Source organism: Hipposideros armiger, unplaced genomic scaffold, assembly GCF_001890085.2.
Source record: "Hipposideros armiger isolate ML-2016 unplaced genomic scaffold, ASM189008v1 scaffold_264, whole genome shotgun sequence".
NCBI lineage: Eukaryota > Metazoa > Chordata > Mammalia > Chiroptera > Hipposideridae > Hipposideros > Hipposideros armiger.
Window position 1 is genome coordinate 695,947 of NW_017731614.1, and position 20,437 is coordinate 716,383.

At 48.5% G+C, this 20,437-nt stretch overlaps 1 protein-coding gene across 15 annotated transcripts in view; it reads left to right on the forward strand.

Annotated features, from left to right (window-relative positions):
- Positions 1 to 1,855: 1,855 nt before the first annotated feature.
- Positions 1,856 to 20,437, forward strand: part of MPRIP (myosin phosphatase Rho interacting protein) — a 140,875-nt gene continuing 122,293 nt past the window's right edge. For 14 of the 15 annotated variants that reach the window (XM_019656649.1, XM_019656647.1, XM_019656646.1 and 11 more), the window contains exon 1: positions 1,939 to 2,081. In XM_019656649.1, coding sequence (XP_019512194.1) covers positions 1,959 to 2,081 — 123 coding nt within the window. In that variant the 5' untranslated portion in view covers positions 1,939 to 1,958. Of the gene's footprint in view, positions 2,082 to 20,437 lie in introns of all 15 variants that reach the window. The other variant, XM_019656658.1, reaches the window with a different exon arrangement.

Genomic DNA, 20,437 nt, shown 5'->3' on the forward strand with positions numbered 1-20,437 from the left:
ACTTACCCCAATGCCTCAGAGCTAGCAAGGCCTAGAGCTGGACTTTTTCTTCCTCAGGCTGCCCAGGACTTTGACCCATCTTCCTTCAGCTCCCTTTGGAGGAAAGCATTTTCTTACCCTAAGTTGAAATCCACCTCCCTGGGATATTCACCAGATGATCAGTGGAAAAGTAAACAGCTCTGGAAGCATTTGCTTCTTCTCCTAGAACCTTCCCATTTCCTAAGCAACAGCTGCTGTCGCTGCCTCTAACACATGCTTTAATGTCACCTCTTCTGTGAGGGCTGAGTTAGCTCACTCCTTTGTTTAAAGTTATTGACTCCTGGTTGCAAGCAGGATGACATTTACGTGCCTGAGCTGGGAATCCGAGGCCCTGGGAGATGTGGCCCTATGAATCTTCATCCCTCCTGCTCCTTCCTCCCCTACCTCTACCTCCAGCTCCAGCAGCTCTCTACCTCTAACCATCTGCTTCAATTTCCCCACCCACCTCCTTGAAGCCCACCCTCTTTTCCCAAAGAGTGCATTCCCCCCTCTCTGGGCTCCTGAATCTTCTGCCTGTGCCTCCTTTACATTCTTCTCCAGGTGGCCTTTGGGCCAGGAGACTGGACAGTGGAGGACTGGAGTGACAGACAGCTCGGCTCTTCTTAGGCGAGCACCCTGCACAAATTAATTCGGGCATCTGAGCCTTAATTTCCTCAAGCACATAATGGGGGAAAGAATGCCTAGCTGTGTCTGGCATAGAGTCAGCCTTCACTAATCTCTCATAATAGAGCTGACAGCTCTTCCAGACTGATATCTTCTCTTGGTCATCCCTTGAAACCCTACCTCCCCTTTCTCAATTTCTCTGAGCCTCAGTTTCCTCATGTGTAAAATGAGGATGATAATGGAGAGGCTGTGAAACTTTAATGAAGTAATGAATATCAAGCACTTGGAACAGTATCTAGCCTTTATTAATAATTTTGACTATGATTTCTACGATGGGAGATGGCATATAGTAGGTGTTAAATTAATCCGCTCCAGGCTAGGCTGGGCGTCCAGATGGACGCGGGAAAACGAGGTTGGAAGTGAGAGGTTTGCAGAGAGCCTGCCGGGAGGTCTGCTCCGCCCCTTCTCCCGCAGGTCCCCGCCCCCGCCCCCGCCCGAGCCCGGGCGGCTGTCAGGACCCGGCTGGCCTCCGCGCCAGTCCACCAAACCTGAATGTCCCATCCTGGAGCCTCCACCTTCTTTCGCCTACGCAAGTTACCTTACGCCCGGGTACTCTTTGTTCCCGCCCCCGGTTTCCATTGGTCGACGGGTTTCTTTGTTAGCTGGAGCGCGCTGCTGCCATTGGTAAGCAGGGCCGCCGATCGCTCTTGGGGCGCGGCTCCGCCCCGCGCACTGCCCCTCTCGCTCCCTCCTCCGGCGCACCCGTCCGGGCATCCGCCCGCCCGCCCCTTCCCGGGAGTGCGCGAGGCCCTCGGCTACCATTTGCTGCAGCCGCGGGGCGCCGAGGGCAGCGGCGGCGGGGACCGACTGCGACCCGCAGCGACCCGGCGCCTGAGGGGCGGGTCCGAGCGCGGGGAGGCAGCGGGCCCGGGAGGCCGCGTCCATGGGCCCGCGGTGGCCGGGTGGCGGCTGTGCGGGCAGGCGGCAGGGACCGTGCGCTCTGTGAGGGCCCGGGGCCGGGGCCCGGCGCGGAGGTGCCTGGGCGCGCCGTGCAGCGCAGCGCCGTCGTGCGAGGGAGGCCCGGTCCGCATCCCGGCGTCCGCGAGGCCGCCTTCACCGCCGGGGGAGCGCTCCGGCCTGCGTCCACGGCCCGGCTGTGAGGCGGCGGCCGACGGGGGCATGCCGTGGCGCCCGCGCTGACCCCTGCCTGAGCCTCCCAAGCCCGCCGTGCATGGTGCCGCCGCCCCGCCAGCCGCTGTCCGCCGCTCAGCGCGCGCCGGGCCAGGCTGCTGGGCCTCGCCGCCGCCCCGCCGATCATGTCGGCGGCCAAGGAGAACCCGTGCAGGAAATTCCAGGCCAACATCTTCAACAAGAGCAAGTGTCAGAACTGCTTTAAACCCCGCGAGTCTCATCTGCTCAACGACGAGGACTTGACGCAGGTGAGCGGGTGGGGGTGTCCTAGGGGCGCTCCGGAGACGGCGACCCGGGCCCCGCGCAGCGCAGCCGCCGACCCCAGCGTCCCCATTGGGCTGAAAGTTCCCCGGCCCTCGGACGCCCCTCTAGGTGTTGCAAGGAGTCGGCCGAGGCGAGCGAGTGCCTCGCAGGGGGTGCCGGGTGCCTCCCCCCAGTTCTGACGCGCGTGAGACTACAGTCCTGCTGTGTGGAAAAGAGAGCGAACGTTGCCCAGTTCCCGAGGCGGGAGGGGGTGGGGTTGCATCTGAAGGCTTCTGGGCAAAATAAAAAGGACAGAAAAATTGTGCGTGAGGTCTTAGGGGAGGGAAGTGTATTGATAGACCCGCGACAAAGGGAAAATTCCCAAGTATGCCGAAAAATAACATCCTTTCCCGTTCCCATGGCCTTGTCGTGTGATTCATGCTTTTTGGGTGACTCAAAAACGCCTGGATTTTCTTAGTAGGGACAAAGCGCTTAGGGATTTCTTGCTGCTTCTCAGGACCCCACTCCAGTCTGTCTTAGGATCTGACTTAGACTTGTCCACTCAGAATGGCCAAGGGAGTAAGACTGGCTGGGTGGGCTGTGGGCTTCCCAGCCTGCCCTTTTTCTAAATCATTGTCACTGTCAGTGACTGGAGGGAGGTGAGGGGTCCTGAAGCCTGGGGAAGAGGGTCTCGCTGGTAAACTTAAACTGGAGGGCCTTTCGTTGATGTGAGAGCTGGGGGCTCTCCGCACACTTCCCACCCAGCTCCAGTCACTTGGCAAGGAATGAGGAGACCTGTGAGTCCTGGGGAAAGTTGGTTCCCTTCTCCTGCCTTATCTGTCAGATGAGGGTTTTAGGATAGTCTAGCTTCTCCCAAATCTGCATCAGAGTTACGGTGATTTAGGAGGTGAGGGAATTTGTATTGGTAACATCAGCTTCCTAAGAAGTTGGGCTGCAGTCCCCACTGGCCTTTGGGAACCTTTCACTGGTTGCTCTCTGAGCTCTTGGATTCTCTGGAGCCCTGGGAGGGCTTTTGGGACATGCAAATTCCTTGGATTTCCTGACCCAGCCTTGTGTACATCCCTTTGGGATGTGTCTGTGGCCCCTCCTTGCCCTCTCCCCTGGTCTTAGTCCTCTTCAGAGCTCTCTGTCATCCCCCTGAGCAGGCCAGGGGAGCTCCCTTCACATTCCAGTGCTGGGTGACCTAGTTGTAGCCACTCCTTTTTCAGAAGAACCCCTTAGAATTGAAAACATTGCTTTGAAGTGTACTGGCCTGGCTGTTTTTAATGCTACTCAAGTGCTCACAGGGTTTGACTTGTTTACATGACAGACAAGGGAGTGGTGTGGCAGGGCAGGGGTTATGGCCTGGGACACGGTTCCTTCTTCTGAGGTCAGGTTCCCAACAGCCAGGAAAAGACTCCTTTCATCTAAGACCAAAAACTTAACCAAACACTCAAGGCTGCAGAGTCATAGTGGCTAGGGCAGCTTGGAAAGGGTAGAACTCAGTTTCCTGGTAAGGTGTTCTGGGGTGTGGGGTGGGCTTTTAGGGGAGATTCCCTCTTCTCTCCTGGATGCCTTTTTCTGGGAAGCAGTTTATGTGGCGATGAGGGTCCTGGACCAGGAGGAGTCAGGAGACCTTGCTTCTAGTGTTGGCTGTCACTTTCAGCTGCGTGACCTTGAACAAGTACCTTTGCCTCTGTATAGATTCATTTCCTTTTCTATAAGTTAGGGGTAGGGATTCCTGGCTTACCTCCTTCACCAGGCTGTTGTGAAAAGCAAAGAATAATAACTTATTAGACTTTTTTCCCTTACAATTAAAAACAAACAGAAAACACCGACAGAATAGTAAACTTGGATTTAGGAAATTCCTGAGCTTGGCAAGTGTTCTGAGAAAGTTTCCTGGTTATTCCAGGCAACTGCCAAAATTTCTAAATTGAGTACTTACACCTCATAGGGCCTGTTTTCTGATTCTTAAGCTTAGACAAATTAGAATAGAATCTGCGTATTTGAGTTGAATCTGTTCAAAATTTTTATCTAAAAATATTTGAAACTTGTTGATTATTGAGTTAAAGAAGTGGGGTTGCAAGTTTAAAGCGCTTTCCCCTTTCACTGTATTGACAGTTGAATTGTGGGTTTTGAAACAGGCCTGAGTCCTCCAGGGCACAATTGGAATGGTAGTTTCTGAAATACTGAGTGAGGTTATTTGTATTGGGAGAGATGAGGCCAGCCTTCTACCTCCTGGGATCTTTCAGGAAGAAACTGCTCTTGAAAAGAGAAGGAGGAAAGCTCAGGGCTGTTGCCAACAGCCTTAGCTGCTGCTCTTTGCGTCCCGCCCTCCCCCAGCCCTACTCTCATCTTCATGGCTCCTTTAGAAAACCTCAACCAATCGGTTTCCATCAGTCTCCCCCAAGTCCCTGCTTCCTGCTGCGCTTCCCAGCCCTGAGCTTATTTTAGACCTTCCAGGCTGGAAGATAGATCAGTGATTACTGAGGCCACCCTTCTTTAAGAGGTTAGGACGCTAGCATTAGTGAGGCAGTGAGACTGGCTTTTGCCCTGGGATGTTATTGTTCCAGAGGCAGACATTTCTCTGAGCCTTCTGATGTGAGCTCATTTCCTCAGCTGTGGGCTTTGTTTTTAACCCTAGAGAGGTACGGAAAACTTGCAGGGACTACATTGTAGCATCAGATCTGGAAGGGACTTAATATTAGCTAAACTACTTTCACCCATGAGAAGACCAGACCCCGGAGAAGGGAGTAGCTTGCCCAGTGCAGGGACATGGGATTCTTCATCCACTGCTCTTTACTCAGATTAAGGGTCTACAGTGGCCATCCCATAAGCAAGGCTGATTATGTTGGAGAAGGTGCCTTGGAGGGCAGGCTTTGGATGTCCCACCAGGGACCTTGAGATTGCTGGCTGGGAGCAGAGGAGTTCCTTACTATGTCCTCGTCCTGGAACTCAGAATGATCCAGGATAGGGAATAAGCGATACTTCTTTATTACTTGTCATGCCACCCTCTAGTCCCAGCCCTGGCTCACAGGGTAACGTCTATCCTTCAGTACTTCTCCTGTGCATTTTTCTACACACATATGGACTCAAATACACAGTTAAAACCTTTTTTAACCTAAACTGTATGTACATATTTACAACATCTTTTTTCCTGGTTAGTAACATGTCCTACAGCCCTTTTCATGGTATTATATATAAATATACCAAAATCGTTTTGTATAGTGTGCCATCAGAGATGTACCATAGTTGACCATTCCATTGTTGATTGACAGCAGGGTAACTTCTGGGTTTTGCTGTTATAAACAGTAAATGCTTCAGCGAACAGCTTCCTAAATGCTATTGGGTGTTTATGTGCCTGCACGAATGCAAGTATTTCTCTGGGGGGCAAATAGCTAAAAAAGAATAACAGGTTGACATCAAGTGCATTAAACTTTTTTACAGCAATCACCAAATTGCCTTCCTAAAATGGCTGTGTCATATTATTGCCAGGATTGGATAGTATCAAATGATACAATTCTTTAATAATTTCCCTAGTTACATGAAGGTAAGCCTCTTTTTGTAATATTTGTTGAATATTTTTTTTATTTTGTGGCTTGCCAGTTCTTATTATCCGCTCATTTTTTATTGGGTTAACTTACCTACCCCTCTTGCCCCGTTCCTCTGTGGATTTGTAGGAGCCTTCCATATATACTCTAGATCAGGGGTCCACACATTGTTTCCATAAAAGGCCAGATGGTAAATATTTTAGCCTTGTAGGCCATATGACCTTTGTGGTCACGATGCCCATATGACCTTTGTGGTCACGATGCAGCTTTGCTGTTACAGTGCAAAAGCTGCTTTGTATAGCTGCCGTAGACAATACGTAAACTAATGGGACATGACTTTCCAATAAAACTTTATTTACAAGGGCAGGCAGCTGTCAGAGTTTTGCCTGGGAGCCACAGTTTGCTGACTCTTGTTCTGGATATTAATCTGACACCTGTCATATATTGAAGGTATTTTCTCCCACAGTGTCACTTGTCTTTCAATTTTATGTGTGGTTATTTCTCTTTATCATATAGTATTAAGTTAAATCTCCATGTTTTTCTTTATAGTTTTCTAGTTTTAATCTCATGCTTATGAAGGTCTTCTTTCCAAGATTATGAAATAGTCTCTCATATTTGTTCAGTTCTTTTATAGTTATTTTTACACTGAATTTCTTCATCAGATTTGTGTTTTAGGAAAATAATCTGGCTAAAGGCAGAAGCTCTAATAGAGAATCTTGAAGTACTCCAGGTAAATTACAGTGAAGGTCTTCACCAGTCAGTGTAGGCCCAGAGGGAAGGTGTCATTAGACACTAGGGACAGGATATTGGCAGAGATTTGGGGGATGGGGAGGAGTCAGAAATAATATGGTACCTTTGAACTTGTGGAGGTCCGCTGTGGTCCCACTTAGGCAGTAGGTGGTCAGAGCTGGAGGAGAGGTGAGGGCCAGGGGACGAATTCTCAGGTCACAAGAATGAATGCAGTTACTTGGGAGGCTGTGTAGACTAAACTGAGAAGAGGGGGAGCAGGTGGCAATGGGAGGTGCATTGGAGGAGTTGGTGGTTAGTGGTAGCAGCAGGCCTGGAACTCAGGGTTCTTGCCTTCCAAGTCCTCATTCCAGCTTCAGTGTGGGTTTCCGGGGCTCTTGGTGGGTAGTAACCTGATGTTATATCTCATTCTTCTGTCAACTTGTGCGACTTTAGGCATCACCTTTTATCACTGCATCCGGACTTGAGTCATGCTACTCTTTTGTTGTGGGACTTTAGCTGGGTTGTTTTCTTTCCTCAGGCCTCGATTTTCCCAGTTGGAGAATGAAGAGGTTGGTTTTGATCCGTCCCAGGGCTCTTCCTGTCCTCCTGTGTCTCCTCTCAGATCTCTGGGTCTAATACTGCCCCTCGTGGTGCCTATACCCCACTGCCAGGGCTGCTGGGACCTTAGGGTAGGAACCCCTAACATAGAGGTGGGCAGGACAGGACTTGGTCTCTGTGAATTATTTCATTGACTTTCCTATTGTGCCTGTGGCATTCTTAGAAGTTCCAAAGTATGGAATTTCTTTATTTGATTTAACATTTATCTCAGAAGCGGTGAGGAGATTGCATGCCCACCCTTTTTAGAAGACTTATAATTTATGCACAGATTGGTAGATTATTTGGCAGGGGGTGTGTCAGAAATCCCAGACCTTACAAATGGCCAGGAAGCACGTGAAAAGATGGTCAACATTATTAGTCATTAGGGAAATGCAAATCGAAACCACAGTGAAATACCACTTCACACCACTAGGATGATTATAATAAAAACAGGAAAGTAATAAGTGTTGGTGAGGATGTGGAACCTGCTTGCATTGCTCGTGGGAATGTAAAATGGTGCAGCCGCTGTGAAAAATAGTTTCAGTTCCTCAAAAGAATTACCATATGACCCAGTAATTCCACTCCTAGCATATACCCAAAAGAGTTGAAAACAGATGCTGAAGCACCTTTATGCATATGCTCACAACAGCACTATTCACAGTAGCCGAAAGGTAGCAGCAACGCAAGTGTCCATCATCAGTGAATGGGTGGATAAACAAATTGTGCTGTATCCGTCCATCGGAATACTATCCAGTTATAAAAAGGAAGGAAGTACTGAGACATGCTACAACATGATTGAACTTCAGAGACATGATATTAAGTGAAAGAATCAGCCACAAGGTCATATATTGTATGTTTCTGTTTATATGAAATATCCAGAATAGGTAAATCCATAGAAACAGAAAGCAGATTAGTGGTTGTCAAGATTCTGGGGGAGGGTGGAATGAGGAATACCTGCTAATGGGATCAGGGTTCTATTTTGGGGGAGATGAAATGTTCTAAAACTAGATAGAGATGCTGGTTGCATAACATTGTGAATGTACTAAACGCCACTGAATCGTTCACTTGAAAATGGTTAATTTTATGTGATGTGAATTTTACCTCCGTAAAAAGAATGTGCAAGAATACCTCACTCGCGTGCGCGGTCCGTCTCTCCCTCTCTCTCTCTCTCTCTCTCTCTCTCTTTTTTAAAGTGCTGGATAGTACATATTTCAGGCTTTGTAGGCCAACAGGCTAAATCAAGGAGTTTATATAGGTACTTACATAACTATTTGCGGGAGACCAACAACTATTTAGGAATATAAAAGCCATTCTCAGTTTCAGGCCTTAAAAACAGCCAGTGTGCTACATTTGACCCACCAGGCATGGCTTGCCAAGCCCTGGGTTAGACCAGCCCTGTCCAATGGAACTACAACGTGAGCTACATACATTGTAAATGTTTCTACAATAGTTGCCACATTCAAAAAGTAAAAAGAAACAGGTGATATTTATTTTACTTACATTTTACTTAACCTGACAAATCCAAAATATTACAGTAGTTCAACATGTAAAGAAGTTATGTGCAATCTTACCGTTAATGGCACCTTTCAGTTCAGACTAGCGACTTTCCAAGGGCTCCATAGCCACGCGTGGCCGTGCCCATGGGGGCAGCTCTGGCTGCAGCAGCTGGCCCTGGAGGCCCTGGCTGCAGATTTTTCTCCTTCTTGGGGGTGTTGTGCAGGCAGCTGCATTAGGATTCCTGGAATGCTAGTTCTCTCTTGACTCCTGTTCGTGTCCCCCCTTGGTGTCTTTTTGCCAACTCTTAGGGGTTCTTTCTTTGAGTGTTACCTCTTCTTTGGCTACTCTTTTGAACGTGGTTGAGAGCTCTGAGGCTCTGATCTCCACTCCCTGTCCAGGGCCAGAAGGAAGGAGGGTGCTGGCTAGGACCGAGCTGACCTGTCCTGGGGACAGTGAGTGAGACTTGGGGGACAGCTGGCGTGCCCCTCCAGGCTCATGGCTGGATCTGGTGACTGCATTCTGACACAGCCCTTTGTCTTTGTGGAGTGTTTTGCAGCTGTATCCTAGTTGCTTTTCTCCCCTTGTGTTCTAGCCTGCTACTTGACCTTTCTTTCCAAATTCTTTTTTCCTTGCTACACAGAAGGACTACAATGGAAGACCTATGTTCTATTCTTGGCACACACTGTGCAGGGTGACCCAGGAAGGTCACTTATGTTCTCTGCGCCTCGGTTTCCTGCCCATAAAGCGGGTGACCATATTCTGTTTACAGGGAGTGGTGTGCTAAAGGAATGGAGGGAGGGTGCTGGTCAGACCTGTGGAGGTCACTGAACCCCCTTTGTGGTAATTCATATTCAAGGAAGCATGCTGAGGACCTCTCCTATGGGGAATAGCCTTTGTTTGGGCTATCTCCTGATTACTAGGAGCCTGCTTAGTTGAAATAAAGAAGTTTGACTTGGAATGTTTATCTGTAAATTGTTCCCAAGCTGCCTTTTAGTCTTGAAAGAAGAGGAGAAAGCATTACAACCAGGGAAAAGACACACAGGGAAGTAAATTCTACTGTGACATCCTAGCTGTGTGGGAGGGAGGGTGGGGAAAGGTGTGAAGAGCACTGGGTGCTAATTTAGAAGCATTCAACCTGAGAAAACCCACTATTCTTTTATCCTTGGCAACTCACTCTCCAACCCTCGCTTTCTCCTCTGAAATGACACAGTTGGACAAGGTCGTGGTTTTCAAACTTTCATTAAATCTAGGAGCCTTTTACTCAAAGGTATCTCTATGGAAATGCTATGCGTGGAACAGAAAAAGTGACCCAGTTCTGAGCAACATGGAGTTGGAACCTGGAGCTTGGCCTCTTGGCCACCCCTGCTTCCCACCCTTGGGGCCTTCAGTCACTCCCTAGATTTTGTGGTTCTTCCAGTTTTAGCAGTTGAGGTTTCTGTGAAATCCTTCAAGGTGGTTTCACAGCTGCCCTGGGGTGGGACCCCAAATACCCAGCCCCACTGCCCCCATCATGTTATCACTTCCTTTGGGGGTGAGAGAGCCAGTGGGTTGATTTGCTGGCATTTTGTCTCTGTAGACTGGAACTGGAATCTTCTAAACCACTCACTGGTTTTCTCCATCTGGGTCATCCTAGTTCACGTGAAACCACAGCCTGGTTTTTGCTTGGAGCCTGTAACCCTCTGGCTTCTTCCTCCCCTTGAGCTCAGCTTGCTGTTTGCATGTCTCGCTGGAAAGAGGCCTGCCTGTCTGTGGGGCAGCATGCGCCGAGAATGAGTGGATGGGCCTGTCCAATCCCCCTACACCTCCGCTGCACTGAATCAAGGGTTCTGTACCATGATCTCATTCTGCCCTGGGCAGCTGGGGAGAAGAGCAGGCCTGGTGGCAGCATGGCCACCGGCAGAAGAGGGGACATGGGGTTTCAGAGAGGTTGGGTGGCCTGCCAACGGCCCTGGAGCTGCCTGGGGATGGGCTGTGATACAGAACTGAGTTCCTGTGGCCGGAGTCTTTGCCCCCTCTCCTTGGGAAGGCAAATTTGACTTCTAAACTTGGTATTATTTCTGTAGGAGGCTGGGGTATTGCGAAACAAATCAAACCTGTTTAATGGCCTTCTAATTCCTAGCCTTCGGAGCAAGGGTCTGCAGGGGCTTGGTGACCCCGCTCTAGTAAGCAAGTGAGGGATTGCCCCCAGTTAGCAAATGGGGCTGTGAGGCCCAGAGAGATTCAGGGACATGCCTGGGTCACAGGAAGGACAGTGTGGGTTTTTCCAAAGTCCTGTTTGGCCTCCTTGTCTGGTAACAAGTGTTAACCTTTGCTATAAAAAATGGGGCCTTCCCCTGAGTTGGATTCCTTAATTGCTAGGATGTGGGGTGTGTGGGGGGAGGGCGGCGGCACAGGGCATGTGCAGGTCGTCATGCAGCTCCTCAAATCCTGTCAGCCCCACCACATCCCATGTCCCCCACACAGGCGGCTGGCCTGTGGCAGCCATCAAATACCTTTGGCTTAGCCCTGAATAGGAAGCACTGTTTTCCCTTGAAAGAGGAATTCAGAATCAGGAAATAGTTGTGTCCTTGATCTCTGTAGGTCCCCAAGCACAGATTTTAACAGGTGCACCATCAGACCTGACTCTTACCTCCTGGTAGTCCTCGCCCGTAGCTAAAGGACCAGGGAGGGGGAACTGCTGCTGGGAATCCCAGTTGAACCAGAGAAAAAGCCTGCATCTCCTTGGTCTCTGGGTGCCACACCTAAAATCTTTCTGCTCAAACAGCTGACGACCTGGGTGCGGAGAATCTCAGGCTTACTGGGGTTTGGGTGTTCATTTGTCTTCTGCTTGGGGACCTGCTCTGACCTAGAAATAAGACACAGTTCCACTTTTCATTTAAATATGTTCAGGTAAAGGAATAGAATGGGGGGGGTGCTTTCAGCTTAGATTTGGGTTCACATCCTGGTTCCAATTTAATGCTGATTGAGCAAATTACTTGGAGTGTAAGTGTCTGTGTCCCTCCTCAGAAAACTGGGGTGTCTAATAATACCCATGTTTTTGGGTGCCTGTGAGGATGGTGGGAGGTATAAGAAATAGCAGGTGCCGAACTTGTAAAGGTTTGGGTATAGAGTGGGTGCTCAGTAAGTGGGGTTCATTTTGCAAGCGCCGACCCAGAGAGGGGACCTGCCTTTGTCTGGGATTTCATGTGATGCTGACCCTCATACTCTGTTTCTGTCTACCCCATGCCCACAGAACCAAAGCCTAGGCTGACTCCTCTCCCCCTGGGTTGCTTGGCACCACCTAGCACCTTCCTCACGTTAGCCCAAGGGATTGGAAAGGCCAGTCATTTTGCTTGCTTGGGTTTGATTTTCAGCCATATTTAGATATAAAGATTGAACTGGTTTTAAAATTTTTCAGTGGGCAGGAAGTGAAGAGGCCAGGTGCCATCAGCCCAAGACTTAACATGAGAGGGCATGGGGACAGCGGCCACCCAGTGGCCACCCCAGAGCCCCTGCCAAGCCCAGAGACTTGCATAGTGCAGCCCCGTGGGTGGCAGCAGTAGATCCTGATTTCAGAAGTCACTTTGCATGGATTTGCCATCAGCAAGGTGGGGGGCTTGAGAGAAGCTGCTTATCACTCTGGTGTCCATGGGAGCAGTTGTCTGGGAATTAAGGTTATCGTACCCTGGGGCCTGGGTGAAATGGCCAGAGGAGGGTAGATAGCAGCCAGGTCTAGTTCCAGATCAGTGGGCAGGCAGGTAGGAAATCTGGTCAGGACATGTCCTGGCCCTTTGGTCACCAGCTTTGATTCAGCCTGCAGGTGGGTCCTTCTGGCCACCTCCCCACCTGTAATCCCAGCCTTTACAAGTCATACACTCTGCCAGGGAGTGGAGCCTTCTGCCAACAGGACCCTTCTAGAGGGTCTTAGTAAGTAGAAGTGGCTCCTTGCAAAAGCCTGTGGAAAGCCCTTCTAACAGGTAGATGCCATCTCAGCAAAGAGCTCCTGATTCTCAGTCCCCACATCTCCCTTCCCACATAGAAACCCTGTGAGCTTAGGGGGCATCCTCTTTGGGGAGCTGGGCCAACTAGCGTGGCCATGCAGCCTTCTATGGTGCAGAGGTTTCCTTAGACTTAAATTGAAGGAGCAGTGACATGCTCTGGGAATATCACTGTGGTGGTGGTGGCATTCATAGCAAACAGTAATTGCTGTGTGCCAGGCCACTATTAACTCATTTATATTCACAGCAGTGTCATGAAGTAGAGGGATAAGCAAACTGAGAGGGAAAGAGGTTATGTAACTTGCCCAAGGGCAATACAGTAAATGGTGGAGCTGGGACGCACATCCAGTCTGACTCATGACCTCCTCCTTCCACTGTTTCTCACGCTGACCCAAGTGGGGTCAGGTGGGTCTTCTGGACACTAGATCTCCCGTTGTGTGTGGCCCTTGGACCCTCATGTCCAGGGGCGAGGGGCTGTCCTGCCAGAAGGGTGTGTATGTGCTGGGAAGGGTGTGGTTGGAGGATGAGGCTTGGGCTGAACTTATTTAGATTTCCTGTCTCTTTTTTTTTCCCCTTTCTGTTGCACTCTCCTGTCCTACCTGTTTTTTAAAGGGAAGCACTGCTTTTTGTGGGAAAGGGTGTGACTCTTTCCTGCAAAGCTGTTGCCCCAGAAATTTGTCCCCACGCATTCCCTTTGCCACGAATAGCATCATGTTCCAAAAATCCCACGGTCATGAGCCCTTTGTCAAGATCAAACAGGGGAGAGGCTTTTAAAAATGTCCCTTTCTCCTCTTCCTCCAGCTGCTGGAGGCCAGGGAGGAGCCCCGATGAGTTGGGCTTGCAGGGATGTGTGTGGGGTGAGTGGGCAGCTGAGTTGGGGAGTGGGAGGGGAAGAACGATGAGGGGGCCACCAGCTGTGTGCCCATATCTCTGTGTCTGGGATCTAGTGAGCTCTGTGTGGGTTTTTTGTTTTTTGGGGTTTTTTAAGGTAAAATTTACATAACATAAAATTAACCAATTTAAAGTATACAGTTCACTTGAATTTAGCACATTTACGATGTTGTCCAAACATCAGAACTCTGTAGTTTAAAACATTTTATTACTATGGATTTACTTATTCTGGAAATTTCTTCAAAATGGAATCATAAAATATATGACCTTTTGTCTGGCTTCTTGCACAGTGTCTTTTTACTTTTTGTATTACTTTTTTCTTTTAAAGAAAATTTTATTGAGGTTTAAAGGTATAACTCATAAAATTAAATATATTTAGAGTGTACAAGGTGATGAATTGATATATGTATCCATTGTTGCACAGTTTCTTTTTAGAGTTTAATCATGTGGTAGCATGAATCAGTATTTCATTGCTTTTTTATGGCTGAATAATATTCCCTTATTTTGGCATACACATTTTGTTTATGTTCATCTGTTGATGGACATTTGGGCTTTTTCCACCTTTTGTCTGTTGTGAGTAGTGGTGCCATGAGCACATTTTTGTTCAATACCTACTGTCAACTCTAGGTAGAGACCTGACGTGGAATTGCTGGGTCTTGGGGGTAATTCTGTTAGTGTGCTGCGTTTCGAATCAGTGCATCAAGCCAGATGTTAGCACTGGAGACCGTCGGGTGGGAGGACAGTGGGGGTAGTACTGCAGGGGATGGTGGAACCTGGATGATGCTCCCCAAAGCCCAGTTCTCCTCCTGTGGAGGAGTCCCAGATGGAGAACTCGGGCCCAGGGCAAGCCTCAGGGTTGCAAGCACTTGTGTGCAGCTTTGAGGTGGTGGCAGAGGGGGCTGTGGTACGTGCTGGGGTGACCAAGCCACTCTGAGCTTCATCTCCTCTTTTCTTCTCTTTCTGTCTAAGTTGAAGGTCAGCTGAGCTTCCAAGAAGGAGCTAAGCCGGGCTTTAACATTGTTGGGAAAGGTGCTGAGAGGCCTGGGACTTGAAGGCCAGACAACATGGGGGACACTAGTTTATTCCAGGTGGTAAGATGCGTGGAGGAGTGCTGGTGACAGGGCCATGGGGCCTGATAGGTCTTCCAAAGGATCTTGGTGTTGAGAGAGGTAAAAAACCGTAAGTGGCCCATTCGCCACTCTGTTACCAATTTTCAAACTTGATTTCTCCATCTGTAGAAAGGGGAGCCCTTGAAACAATGTGGAGCTCACATATGTGAAGGCTGGGAGGTGTGGCCCACACCAGCCCCTGCCCCACCTGTGCTCTGCCTCTGGGCAGCTTCACTGTTTGAAAACCACTGGTTTACTCTAACCCTTATGTTAATCTTTTTAATATAATGAAATAATGATGCATACAAAAATGCATGAGTGGCATATATGTACAATATATGTACAGTATTGCCTGGGAACACTCAAGGGGACTTAGTGTTTCAGCCTCTTAGTGGCTGGGATCCAGGGCAGGGGACCCACAAGCAGGCATTGCCTGTGTGGGGTTCAGCCTCTTGGCCCTCCTCTCCATGGCAGAGGTTTGCCTTGTTGAGAGGAAGGTTTCCCTGCCCAGTGGGGTGGAGGAATCTGTTCATTTCTAGATGGACTGTGATGCAACTGCTGGGAGCAAGTCTGGTGTGAGATGCAGCCTTCTAAGGTAGTGCTGCTGGGAAGAAGGACTCTGAGTGGGAACCTGGAGATGGACCTGAAGGCCCATTGGTGTTTGGGCTGACAGAGAGCCAGACAAGTGTAACCAGCTTGGGGCGACACTGCGAGCAGAACCCTGAGAGAAGCAGGAGTGTTGTGGGGGCAGGACAGGTCGATTATGATCTGAGGACCTGCTGCTGTGGGGGTGGGATGGTTGGCTAGGTCAGTGGGTCTCAGACTTTTTTTTCTCAGGACCCTTGTATGTTCTTGATTGTCGAGGCCCTCAAAGGGCTTTCATTTATGTGTGCTACATCCATAGTATTTACTGTATTAGAAATTAAAACTGAGAAATTTAAAAATATTTCTTAATTCATTTAAAAAAACTTGTTACATGTTTATGTAAATAACAGTTGTATTCTGAAAAATAACTTTTCCAAAACAAAAAAGATGTTGCTGAGAAGAGCCATGTTGTTTTAGCTTTTTTGCAAATATCTCTGTAACATCTTTCATAATGAAAGACAGCTGGATTCTCGTATCTTTTGTATTCGATCTTTGTGTTATCATGTCATGTAGCCTCCGGAAAACCCTACTATTCATCAGTGAAAGAATGAGAGTGAAAAAGGCAAATGATGACCGAGTATTTTTCTACAAATACTTTTGGCTCACAGCTCCGGAAAGGGCCTAAGCAACTGCCACCGTTGAGAACCGTTGGTTTAGCTCAAGTTGGACCTTTTTCATGAAGGCCCCAAATGCCTTGATAGGAGCAGCAGTGAAGATGCCTGTCATCATGGAGCTGATGCACGTGTAGAATCTGGGCAGACACCCAAGGCAGCCCTCCCTCGGAATGAGGTGTCAGACACGGGATGGACAGAAGGTGACAAGGGGGCCACTGTGGATGAGTGCCTACTTTCTCTGGCAGCCAGTACCTCACCCAGTCTTCTTGCCACCAAGGGCTCTCTGAGGAATAGTGAAGTGCTCATAAGGTGCACAGCATGTGGTAGGGACTCCACGTGAAAACAGTAGCTCCTGACTGCGCAGATAGGAGTCTGAGACTCGGAAAGGAAAGTCACTTTGCTTATTTGCTTCACCACTGTGCTCTGTAGCTCTCAGAAAGGAGGGGTCAAAGATGACTGGGGTGTTTTAGGATGGCGACTGGAGCAGCGACATAGCCGCTGGGTCGCCCATGAGGGGAGCTAGAGGCAGCTGAGGATTAACAGACTGGGGCAGGCAGGACAACCCTGGTCTTTTCATCTGTTACCTGGGCAGTGCTTTATAATTTCCAAACCCCATCCCAATTCCTGATCTGGAGCTTGGTGTTTAGACACAAGAGTAAGAGGCCTGGCAGTGGCCAGGTGGAGTGCTCCTCTCCCTGGAGATACAGGGTTGGGACTAGGGTCGGAAGTCAGGGTGGAGAGGGAGGTTTTCCTTGGTCTAGAAGTGATGGTTGAGTCCTGCTCCCTCTAAACATGTGGACAGGAAGCAGATTCAAGAGAATCTCGGAGAGGTCTCAAGTGACACAATGGGATTTATTTATTTATTTTTTGGGGGGAGCTTGGATCAACCTTCAGAATCTGCTCAGGAAAATTGCCTCTTCTATTTGGGATTAAAATACTCCTTGGGCCCTGGCCCTTGGATTTGGTGGCTGGACAGGAATTTTCATACCTTCAATGTTAATCAGAGTTATCCCCACCCATAGACTTGGGTCTTTTAGTTATACGACCATTTCTGTTACAACAGTTTCCCTGCTCCTTTCTCCCTTCCCTGCTCACGCTCCTAGGAGCCTCTTCAGCCCTTCCACATCCTCATTGCTGGGGAAATCTTTGTGGAAAGGCCTGTGGAGGTTTCCTTTAACAGGTTTTCAGCTTGAGCCTGGTCTGGGTGGCTGGAGCTGCCCCACCCTAGTCTGCTTATATGGAACCTCTCAGGGCCTCCCCTTCCTTTCCAACACCCCCTGCAACGCTTTTTCCTATTTTGGCTTTTGAGGAGCTAATTGTCCAAACTTGACATTGATGGTGGTGTTTACTTCTTTGGTTTCTCTTAAAGGAGGTTTAAAAACAGTTACCAAACATATACACAAATGTTAACAGTCTCCAAAAGGTAGCAACCCCAATGTCCAGCAAGTGGAGAATGGATAGACAAAATGATGGCACATTTGTGCAATGGAATATTGTTTGGCCATAAAAAAGAATGAAATATTGGCACATGCTACAACATGGATGAACCTTGAAAACATTATCCTACATGGAAAAGCCAGTTGTTGCAAGAGACCACATAGGTCTGATTTAATTCATATAAAATGTCTGGAGGAGGCAACTCTGAAGAGATAGAAAGTAGGGTAGTGATTGCCAGGGGTTGGGGTGGGGGTGGGGGACAGAAGGTTTGGGAAGTGATAGCAAGAGAGTACAGGGTTTCTTTTTGAGGTGATTAAATGTTCTAAAATTGATTGTTGTGATGTATGCACAAATTATTGAATGGTACACTTTATTTTTTATTTTTTTTAAAGATTTTACTGGGGAATTGGGGAGGGAAACAGACAAGTTGCTGTCCTTTTGTCCTTCAGTCTAGTTGTGGAGGACGTTGCTTCACTGGCCCAAGTTGGCACCATCATTGTGCTCTTCCCCGGGCGAGGCAGATCAGTCGCCGGCTTCTGGACGGCCGCTCACAGGGGCTGCTGGCTACACACGATAGCCCATGGCAACTCACTGCCACAGGGGCTGCACCCTACGCTGTCGCCAGCAACTCACAGCAACCCAGCTCCAGGTTGAGCTGTTGTTCAGCATGTTGGCTGTGGAGGGCAGTGTCACTGGCCCTCATATGTGGGATCCGAACTGGGGCCCTCTGGCGTCCCAAGCCAGCTGTTAACCAACGCGCCACTTGGCGGCCCTTGAACTGTACACTTTAAATGGGTGAGTTGTATGGTATGTCAATCATACCTCAAAAAAGTCGTTACAAAAATACCCCCAAACAGTTATTACCCCCACCTCATTTTTGGTTTGTGCTCATAATTCACATTTTGCCAAACTGTTATAGGCATACCTCATTTCATTGTGCTTCACAGATACAGTACTACGGTTTATTTACAAATTGAAGGTTTGTTGCAACCCTGCATCGAGCACATCTATTGGTGCCGTTTTTCCAGTGGCATTTGCTCACTTAGTGTCTCTGTGTCACATTTTGGTAATTCTCACAATATTTCAATCATCATTAGCAGCAGCATCATCATCATCATCATCATCATCATCATATTTGTATGGTGATCTGTGACCAGTGCTGTTACTATTGTAATTGCTTTGGGGTGCCATGAACTGTGTCCATATAAGATAGCAAATATTGTGTGTATTCTGACTACTCCACTGACTGGCCGTTCCCCACCACTCCTCTGGCTTCCCTATTCCCTGAGGCACAATATTGTAATTAGGCCAATTAATAACCCTACACAGGCCTCTAAGAGCTCAGGTGAAAGTCAGTGGTCTCGCACTGTAAATCAAAAGCTAGAGATTACGAAGCCTAGTGAGAAGGCATGTTGAAGCCAAGATAGGCCGAAAGCTAGGCCTCTTGAGCCAATCAGTTAGCCAAGTTGTGAATGCAAAGGAAAAGTTCTTGAAGGAAATTAAAGGTGCTCTTCCAGTGAACACATAAGAAAATGAAAGAGCCCTATTGCTTATTGATTGGAGAAAGTTTTAGTGATCTGGATAGAAGATCTAACCAGCCACAAAACTCCCTTAAGCCAAAGCCTAATCCAGGGCAAGGCCATATACTCTTCAATTCTGTGAAGACTGAGAGAGGTGAGAACGCTGCAGAAGAAAAGTTTAAAGCTAGCAGAGGTTGGTTCATGAGGTTTAAGGAAAGAAGCCGTCTCCATAACATAAAAGTGCAAGTGAAGCAGCAAGTGCCGATGGAGAAGCTGCAGCAAGTTATCCAGGAGATCTAGCTAAGATAATTAATGAAGGTGGCTACACTACACAACAGATTTTCAGTGTAGACAAAACAGCCTTTTATTGGAAGAAGATGCCATCTAGGACTTTCATTGCTGGAGAGGAGAAGTCAGTGCCTGGCTTCAAAGCTTCAAAGGACTTTCTTGTTAGGAGCTAATGCAGCTGGTGACTTTAAGTTGGAGGCTCTGAGTGGTACGCTGGTTAGGACTAGACCACCCAAGAGAATACCCCACTTGGGAACGTGATTCCTGCTGCGAGGTCACCAGCCCTCACCTTCGGGAGTGACTCACTGATGAGGAGAAGCCGTGTTGAGTAGTTAAGGGCCAGATATGGAGCCAGGTGGCCATGGGCACACCCTACCTCTGTAGCCTTAGATGCTACATCTTAATCTTTCTGTGCACTTCAGTTTCCTTGTATGTACAATGGAAATAGTAATGGTACATACCTCATAGAATTGTTGTGAAGATTGAAGAGTGATGTGAAGTACCTGGGGCCTCATAAACCGTGGGTGTTAGTTTGGTTAACAGTGGGGTGCAGGACAAATGTGACTAAGAGGAAACCCAGGGGCATTTGAAACAGACTTCCCAGTGTGCTCACTTCGATGGAGTGTGTGTCCTCTAGGCCACGTAACTGATGCTTCCTGCCAGCTGGTGGGTAGCAGCCCAGCCTTTCTCACTCAGGAGCCTGGACTTTTCACCCAAGTCACATGGCCCTGGGCCCTGATCATGTTGAGTCACTGGCACAGGCTGTGGCACAATTATGAGTATTTTCGTATTGGCTGATTGTTCTCTGCTGATTTTGGGGGGCAGGTGACAGGCCCTGGAAGCTCGTGCTAGCAGACGGTGCCCGCATTGAGGAATATAGTTTGGGTCCAGAACGGAATGGCCAACAAGATGTATTCTCCGGGGCTTGAGAATCCCTGGATGAGTCTGAGAAAGGAGTGTCAGCACTCTTTGGTCTACGTGGCATTGTGGGGATGAGTTTGTGTAAGATCTCTCGAGGGGTCTGCAGTGATGGCCAATGCTGATTGGCCGTGGCAGGTTTGCTCTGAAAGAAAAGTCCCAGTTTCTTTGGGCCCGAGGCCCTATTGGGTGTGGTCAAGGTACATGCTGACTTCCAGTGTGGGTCAGGCAGATGGGCATGTGGCTCCACTGACAGACTTCACAGTGTGCTTGGGCTTAGAGCTATCTGGTCCATCTGGGTGGTCTTGGCAGGGGTACGACCTGAGACTGGACTTCGACATGTGCTCACATCTCCTTTTACTGATTTACATCGGAATGTCCCAGAAAAGATAGGTGACCTTGACGTCACCTATGATTTACAAGCTTATAAAGATGGCCAGACGGCTGCTACCTAGGCACCGTTTCTTCTTTTGGAATTGGAATGTAGAAAATATTAAACAGGCTGTTTGCTATGAGTGTGGAAGCATTTCTAAAGAGAAACTCTTCTGGAAAAAAGAAAAGGGTAAGGAACCAACCTTAAAACCATAG